Here is a 9,278-nt window from a genome sequence, read left to right as displayed (position 1 = left end):
ATTCGGTCATCTGTTTGCCGTCAGGAGTCACTTTAAATCATGTTTTTTTGTTTTTTGTTTTTTATATCGAAATGCAACTATAATGTATCGCTTAAATGAAATAAATCACTTTATTTGTTGACAAGCGCTGGATTATAACAGCACAAACACACCACTTCAATAGTTTCACTGTACAAAATATGTATTTTATTAAATACATAAGGTAGATACACGTTATGGGTAATGAGTCACAAATTTATCCGTCTATACAGAGATCACATCAATCACTGCATAAATACATAACACAATTAATTTAATACCACATAGAATACTATACAAAACATATCCACAGCAACTACATTACTAACATTATGTACAAGTTGTATGTTTCTTGTCACATTTATGCTGTGCAAACGGTTCTGTTTTAGATGTTGACATTAATGTCGTTGAGGTTCATAGTCATTTTATGTACACTGTGTCACATCTCAGGCGTCTGAAACGGCTCCCTCGACAACACCCTCCCCCAATGCTGACACCAAAGGCTTCGGGGGGAAAAAAAACCCATCTTTGTCACGAGCGCCCGTGTCTTCCACGCGAGGTCTGATCACCGCTATCGCCGATCTATTTGCTTTCAGGTCAGCCTGAGATCATTTACATAGTTGTTCTCGGGAAAACATCATAGGAGCTCTTAACAAGAAGGCATCTGCAGGACTGTGTGACTCGCACTCAAAATTAGAGTCAAATAGTCTCATTTGGCCTCTTTTGATTCATTAGTTGTCAGACATTGCGTCACGAGCTCTGCAGCCTGAATCATTCATTTATTTATCTTCTTCTCTTTGGTTTTCCTTGCTTGCAAAACTTTAAAATGTACGAACTTAGTTATTACTTAACATTTGTTATTTTTCTGTATTTACATGTCAATGCATCCCACAAAGCCATCAGGGAAAAATGTGTTCTCCCTAATGCCTATTCTGAGCGTTTACACGGTTTACCCCTTTAAACGAACCCTTCTCTGCGTCCTGCCTCACTCCAGCACCCTTTTTTTTTTTTTTTTTTGTATTTTTTATAAATCTGCAAATTACATTGCAACATGCTCCGAAAAGTTCCATCTAACCGTGTTTTTAAAAGCCTGCTTCGTGACGTGCAGTGTTACAGTAAAATGAGATATATTTAAGACTGCTCTTGCCGTTCTTTGACGGCTCTCCACCCACGCACCTCTCGCTAAAACCTTTCAGCTGTGCAGATGATCCACGTTTGTGAAATCGGTTGCAGTGGAAAGGAGCAGACCGACTTGAGATCCCCTCTAGTCTGAGTCCTCGCTGCTGCAGTAGGAGCTGTCGCAGCACTCCGCCATGTAGAGGAAGGTATGAACGTTGGGATTCAGCTTGGGCACCCAGTGACGAGGCACCAGGAATGTCGCCAGGTTGAACAGATCGACAAACACTTTGTAGCGGTCACTGAAAGGAAAGAAAAATCATTATATTCAGAAATTCGCGTAGCTTATGTACTCGAGCGTGTCACAAATTTCCCTTTTCCGAAGAACTTAAATTGCTGCTCGCGTTTCATTTTCACGGAATGAAAAGTTCATGTTTCTTTGAAATTAACTTTAAATATATTGTGACTGTGCATCCCAGGAGGAACTGACCCTGTGGCAGGTTAATTTAGATAAGCGGAGTAGCACTGTCCTGCCCTTATCTAAATTAACTCTGAAGCGTTTGCCTGGCAAAGTGTCTAATGACCAGATTAAAATGAAAGTTTATATCACGCAATACCTGACAGTGGATCTCAGGTAGTGGTAGCCAGATGAGCCCCCTGTGCCGGCTTTGCTGCCAATCATACGGTGTACCATGCACACATGGTTGTCTGGGGAAAAAAAAGTAAAGCAGAATTATCCGTTATTATTCGAGCGATATTTTGGCTCTACATGTTTCATTTGAGCCGTTAACTGTCCAGACATAAGTCTGTTTCATTTATGGGAATAGGTTGGAGTAATAAGCAGGCGGGGAGAATGTAGAAAGATTCTTCTGTCTCTTAGGTTAAAACTTAACTTTAGGTTTTAGCTCCTCTGTAAACTCCCCTGTTAGTCCAGCTCTGCCCTCAGGCAAAATATGAAAGCATTGGTTTTCCAGTAAAAAAAACAACAAAAAGAGTTCGCTTATTTTCCCAAAACTTCTCTATTCTGCTCTGAATATTTCGGCAGAAACTTATAGAAATGCTTCAATACTTACATCTCCATTTCGTCATGAGGGTGTCGATATCCATGAGGGACGTGAGCAGCTGGAAGGGAACCTGGAACCTCGGCTCTTCTCTAAAAAGGTAGGAGAAGATTTGCTGTTTTTCAGATTCATTTAATCATTTCATATATATATATATATATATATATAAGTAAAATGACACTTAGTCACTACCAACACCTGAGTTAACCTCTTAAACTCATCAGTTTTCTGTTAATTATCACCGTAAAGTCACTACATGGTTGACTGTTGGCTCTTGTGTGTAGCCTTTGTGCCCTTACCACACAGATTACAACACATTTGATTAACCCTCGTGTTGTCTTTGGATCAAAATGACCCGCAGCTGTGTTCAACCAAGTTCTATTTTATTTTCATATTTTTTTGGGATCATTGGTGATGAGGAGGTTGTGAGGGTTTCTTTAAAGAATGATGACCAATGATCCCAAAAAATATAGAAATAAAATAGAACTTGGTTGAACACAGCTGCGGGTCATTTTGACCCGAGGACAACACGAGGGTTGAAACTAACCGACAGTTAAAAACGGTCTGACGTATACAGAGTCCAACTCTTCGTTTTTTTTTTTTTTTACGAGGTGTCACATGACTCGTGTGGCTGACAGGGTTTCAGAAACACGCTTGTGATAAGAAATCTGAATGAAATCAACACCACCGCCCCAGAAACTACCACAGAGGTGTTCTTCAGTTAGATGTCCCACTGGAGCTAGTGCTACGCTCAGCTGTAAAAAAAAAAAAGTATCCCACAACTATATATGTAAATAAATATAACAGATGCAGTGTCCTGTACACCTAAAGTTGAAGAAATGTTCTTTAAAAACTCCACATACCTGTAGAAGTTGATCATCAGAGCGCCTTGTAGAGCCTTGTAAGACAGCCGCCTCTCACCTTGCCAAAGTAAGATAAATTGTGTTTATTTATGAAGTTTTGTGAGCTAAGGTTTCAATATTACAGTCCACAAAATAATACACAACGTGGACCGGGCTTTGAGTCGAACGTAAGCTGTAAACAAACACGATGAAGCCTTGACGATTCTCTGACATCCGACTTACCTTTGCTGACGAGGTGGTCGTGGCGCTTTTCATCAAACAGAGACGTGAAGAGCTCCTTCTGTTTGACCAGTTCAGCCATCAGTTCCTCCTTGTCTTCAGAGTCTGGCATTTTCTTTAAAAAGGTTATAGAAAAAGAGAACAGCCGTAAATAAAAATGCAGTTTCTGTCAATCATCCGAGCACTTTGTTCTGAAAGTTGGAGTCATCTCTTACTTCAATTTTCTCTTTCTCCTGATTCAACCCATCGAATATATTTGTTTCCAGCCTTTCCCAGAAATTGAATCCGTCCACCTCCAGGCCAGGAGTTCTCTCCAGCCACTCCTGGAAAAAAAAAACATCCCGAGGTGAGTTCATCCAGAGAAAGTTACAGCAAAACAGAAACACACAGTACAATAGAAGTATGTTGAATGCTCCCTTAACATTATTATTATTTTTTTTTTAAATGGATGTGCGGGCTATTATAAGACTTACCTCGACTAACTTTATTAGTGTCGGCTCCTGTTCAGTGGCGAGCAGCTTCTCACTGTCGTTACCCTTGAAATTGTCCCTGTAATGGCGTCGGTTGTAGGGAACCCTCAGGTTGTCCGGGACCCCGATTTTGTTCTCCAAGAGACGGAACTGCAGGCTCTGGAAGCCGGAGGCTGGCGTCAGGTATTCCCTGTACACACAAAACACGAGTAAGCATACGTGCACACGACGCAGCCAGAGAGCGCTATCTCTCAAACTTGTGCCTCCTCTCAAACTTTTAGATCTGAAGTAGAGCGAGGGCCAGTATTTCTTTATGAGTTCACCTGAAGTCAAAAAAGTCCAAGGCGGTCATCGTTTCCAACACCGCGAACTGGTCGACCAGCAGTCTGAAGATCATCACAATCCGGTGGATGCGAGTGTTGACTTTGAGCATGTTGCGTTCATCTCGGACCTGGAAGGAAAAAGCAAATGTTATGACTGCGAATTATAGTAAAGCTTGTAAATACAGCTTGACTCAGGAAAACAGTCTAATTACTGGATTAATTATCAATTTATTGCAGAGAAAAAAAAATCAATATCATGAATTACAAATGTAGCTCTACTTTCAGTTTGGTGCATCGCCCTTGGTGGTGAAGAAAATGTATAATGTTCTCTACTTATGATTATGTACTTTATTTGAATTCTTCTACTACTCTACAATTTGACACTCTGAGCTGCGGTCGATCCTTCGCACCAAAAGTTCCTTTCAAAGATCTGAATTTAGAGGTACATCATGTTCTTCTCAACTTCACAATTATATGTAATCGAGGATACTGAAAAAGGTGAAAATAATGTTTTTTTTTTTCCGTATTTGATTCATTTGAGTTCATCCTCGGTCTCCGTGAACGAGGCAAAAAATGTGACTTACATGTCCGCTGATGAAGATCTCTCGCACTGAGTCGAGTTCAAACAAAATCTGTTTGAACCAGAGTTCATATGCTGAAATAAAACACAGAAATCTTAATTATTATCAACATTTTGATATCGTATAACAAGGTCATCTATCTATCTATCTATCTATCTATCTATCTATCTATCTATCTATCTATCTATCTATCTGTCTGTCTGTCTGTCTGTCTGTCTGTCTGTCTGTCTGTCTGTCTGTCTGTCTGTCTGTCTGTCTGTCTGTCTGTCTGTCTGTCTGTCTGTCTGTCTGTCTATCTATCTATCTATCTATCTATCTATCTATCTATCTATCTATCTATCTATCTATTCATCGAACTCATCTGTAACCATGTTTAATGGCTTAAAATGAAATTCAAAACTGAAAATTAATGTAAATATTTATGAAAAATACTGGGTTTTAGATTAATGCGACGGTTTTATTTTCTTGAGACAAGCAGAAAAAAATACTTTTAAACAACATTAAACTTTACCTTGATGGGTGACGATGAAGAGGTGCTCGTCATGGATCTTATTGCCCTTTAGCTCACTTTGCAGCACCTGGGCTGAGACTACTTTATCGAGCTGAGGAATGGAAAGAAATAAACCATTTGATTTAAAAACATAGCTGTAACAACAGATGCAAATTCCAGTCCCAAGTACAAAAATGGATATCTGCGATAAATTGTGTTTTGTACCTGCAGGTAGTCTCCATAGATGATTCCTCCTTTACTGGCCTTGTTAACCCCTGCCTGAGAGGCATCCTCATCTTCTGCTGTTTTGGGAGGTTTATTTTTGAATAACCTGCAGTGCGAAGACAGAAAGCCGTTTGTTACTTGGAGTTTCCCCACACATCATCAGGATTAGTAATGCACTGTCAGAGGTTTGCATTTAAATTAATGCGAAAAATACAAAATGGGAAAAACAATCCTTGAGAGCCCCATTTTACGAGAGATAAAAATGCGAACGTACAAATGCCTCTTCTCAAAGTACGGACATCCACTCATGACTTGACCAGATCAGTTGCCGCAAAGATGTATTCTTGTTCCTCGACTAATATTTACTAAAATTGTTCACAACACAATCCAGGTTTTTAAAGATTTATCTTATCCAATCAGTCATGAGCATACAGTCGGCATCCGGTCCGCCTCTTATTTGTCTCATGAAACTGCTGTTTATCTTTACCCCAGAGCTGCCTTATGGACTTTGTATGACTTGCTGAAAGAAAGGTCACACAGCCCTCTTCATATAATAAAATGAAACATAACAACAAATACTTCACACATATTACTTTCCTGAAAATTATTTGTGAAATGCATCTCTTGAGGCTTTTATATTGACAGAACAAAGAGTGTAATCGGCAAAGTTCTATTTGGATTTTGCTGTCATGGTCACTGGGTGTCTCCGGTGTTTTTATATTTGTTTATATTGTACGTGACAACTTTACTCGGTTATATAAGTGTCTCCCCGAGAGGAGTGGACTTACGTATGTGTCGATATCACAGACTAGCTGCCCTGGCTGCCGCTGAAATTGACCTTTATAATCTATTTTCTTTTGCCTTGAAATTTGTAAGTAAAATGTTTAAGTAAAAAAATATATACATATGTATAAAAAAAACAAAAAAAACAACAACAACATTTATATATATGAATAAGACGTTTTATTGCTCATAATATACCAAAAACATTCAGTCGCGCCACTAATTGTTTTTTTGTTTGTTTTTGTTTTTATCAGAAAGCTTAAACCCAATTTAATTCTGAGTATTTTGTTTGTTGTGTGAATCAATTTACGACATGCCACTGCGGTAGAACTCGCTGATGCCACTCCGTAGTTCATTGGACTCATCTGTAAATATTTGCAATTTGGTTAATATTTCATTTACTTCGGACAACGTCGCGTCTCGCGTGTTTCCCGAGGTTATTGGAAGTCCGAGCACTGCGCACACGGTCTTCGTCAGTGAAGTACTTTGAGGCTTTGTTCCCCCTCCCCCCCCCTCCCCCCTTGACATTGAAATTGGACACGCGTGAAAACACGTACGTACCTCGAGAGCTCGACCGTGTTGTTGCCGTCCTCAGCTTTGTGGGGAGCCGGAAAATATTTTGGCCTGTAATATCAGCTGTCATACAGCAGCGCATGGGGGATATTTGTTTGTTTCCATTCGCAGTTGGCAAGGCCTGTTGGAAGTAATGATAGCCTCGTTGCTCCCTCCCACCTTGAGCCGCACCACAACACAACACCCTGCCAGTCACAACAAGTAAACTGAACAGCAGTTAACCCTAGTTTCATCAGCGTCTCTGAATCATCCCCCACCCACCCACCCCAGATCATTATCTCCTTTGTTTTTCCACCCACACTCTGTGGATTTATCGGGTCGAGTCCCATCAGTGTGTGCAACGGTCCTCAGAAGATCAGAAGCAGCTATTTCTGAATTGACAGGGTACGAGCCCGGCATTACGGTTTAAGGCTGCAGGCCGAACAAGAAAAGCCTTGAATGAGCTGTGACTTCATCCCTACATTCGTTTTTTTAATTTATTTATTTTTTAGTCTTAGACTTTTTGTACTCTCATACAATCAGCGTAAACTTAATCGATGTATTTATCACCGAAGTGTTACAAAAACAAACCTCTGACAAAAGTAATACATTAACAGTAATATCTGCTTATTGTTGCAGCCACCGTATTTGCTGCAATGATCAAAAATGGGGATTATTACATACAGTACTAATTAGCTTCTTTAAAAAAAAAAAAAAAAAGTAATATATATTATGATCTTCACTGGATTGTTGTTTTGTCATCATTAGATGTGATTATCTATACTATAATACTATACTATATATGTAGAGTGTGACATTTTTTTCACATTTTAGATGACATCTATAGTATGAATTTTTGTTCACATTTTGGACATGCTATAGTGACTTTTTGTTCACATTTTGGACGTGCCATAGTATGACTTTTTTCACATTTTGGACATACTATAGTATGACTTTTTTCACATTTTGGACATGCTATAGTATGACTTTTTTTTCACATTTTGGGCATGCTGTAGTATAACTTTTTTGACATTTTGAACGACATGCTATAGTATGACCTTTTTCACATTTTGGACATGCTATAGTATGACTTTTTGTTCACATTTTGGACATGCTATAGTGTGACTTTTTCACATTTTGAACGACATGCTGTAGTATTACTTTTTTTCCACATTTCGGACGACATGCTATAGTATAACTTTTTTTCACATTTACGACATGCTATATTATGACTTTTTTCACATTTTAGATGACATCTATAGTGTGACTTTTTTCACTCTTTGGACGACATGCTCTCGTATGACTTTTTTTCAAATTTCGGATGATGTGTAACATTTATATTTACGACATGCTATAGTGTGACTTTTTTTCACATTCACGACATGCTATATTATGACTTTTCACATTTTAAATAACATCTGTAGTATGACTTTTTTCACATTTTGGACGACATGCTATAGTATGACTTTTTTTTTTGTATTTTGGACGACATGCTATAGTATGACTTTTTTTTTGTATTTTGGACGACATGCTATAGTATGACTTTTTTTTTGTATTTTGGACGACATGCTATAGTATGACTTTTTTTTTTCCCGTATTTTGGACATGCTATAGCACGTCATCTAAAATGTGAAAATAAAGTAATAATATATCATGTCCAAAATGTGAAAAAAAAAAGTCATGATTTGTCGTTCAAAATACAAAAAAATCTATCTATACCTGCTTTATCCTGAACAGGGTCACGGGCGAGCTGGAGCCTATTAGAGCTCACTTTGGGCTAGGGCAGGGTACACCTGAACAGGTTGCCAGTCACAGGGCCAACACTTAAAGACAGATGGAAATAAAGACCATTCATGCTCTCATTCACACCTAAGGGAAATTTATAGAGCCACCAATTAACCTGAGTTGCATGTTTTTTGGATGGTGGGAGAAAGCTGTAGGACCCAGAGAGAACCCACGCAGGCACAGGGAGACCATGCAAACTCCACGCAGGAAGGCCCAGGCCCGGATTTGAACCCAGAACCTTTGTGCTGTGAGGTGCCAATGCACCACTGTGCCGCCCTATGAAAATCCTACTTTATAAAAAGATCATACCATAATAGGTCGTCCAAAATGTGAAAAAAAACATCACACCATAGTATGTCTTCCAAAATGTGAAAAAAAATGTAATTTTGAAATGCTATAGTCTGACTTTTTTTTTCTTCCATATTTTGGACAACATACATATGACTTTTTTCACATTTTGTACGACATACTATAGTATGACTTTTGTTTTACATTTATGTATTAAATTGTTTTCACATCTTGGAAGGCATCTTGGAAGGTATGATGTTTTTTTCTTTACATTTAGGATGACCTATTTCAGTATGATGTTTTTTTTTTTCACATTTTGGACGACATACTGTAGTATGACATTTTTTCACATTTTGAACGACATGCTATAGTATGAAATTATTTTCACATTTTATGATGTTTTGTTCACATTTTGGGTATGAGTTCATTACTGCCGGCACACATTCCCTCTCACCTGCACCTCTGGAAAACTCTGGACTCCAGCTGGTTGTTGCCCCACTCCCG

The 9,278-nt window shown here is 38.7% G+C and overlaps 1 protein-coding gene across 2 annotated transcripts; it reads right to left on the bottom strand.

Annotated features, from left to right (window-relative positions):
* Window positions 1–91: 91 nt before the first annotated feature.
* On the bottom strand, window positions 92–5,742 carry tdo2a (tryptophan 2,3-dioxygenase a). Of its 2 annotated transcripts, XM_069701762.1 has the most exons (12): window positions 5,641–5,742; window positions 5,367–5,472; window positions 5,163–5,253; window positions 4,655–4,725; window positions 4,071–4,198; window positions 3,751–3,937; window positions 3,493–3,600; window positions 3,281–3,392; window positions 3,059–3,116; window positions 2,208–2,287; window positions 1,752–1,842; window positions 92–1,436 (listed from the first exon to the last, which is right to left on the bottom strand). In XM_069701762.1, exons 1-12 carry the CDS (start codon window positions 5,673–5,675, stop codon window positions 1,283–1,285), a joined length of 1,221 nt encoding a protein of 406 aa, XP_069557863.1. In that variant the 5' UTR covers window positions 5,676–5,742; the 3' UTR covers window positions 92–1,282. The 2 variants fall into 2 exon arrangements, with proteins under 2 accessions (XP_069557863.1, XP_069557864.1); XM_069701763.1 differs by lacking the exon at window positions 92–1,436 and having other exon boundaries at window positions 1,758–2,070.
* Window positions 5,743–9,278: the final 3,536 nt, after the last annotated feature.

Source organism: Brachyistius frenatus, unplaced genomic scaffold (assembly GCF_029030835.1).
Source record: "Brachyistius frenatus isolate BFR_SWC_R1_liver_20210118 unplaced genomic scaffold, ASM2903083v1 Contig_38, whole genome shotgun sequence".
NCBI lineage: Eukaryota > Metazoa > Chordata > Actinopteri > Embiotocidae > Brachyistius > Brachyistius frenatus.
This window is presented reverse-complemented; position numbering and strand designations above follow the sequence as displayed.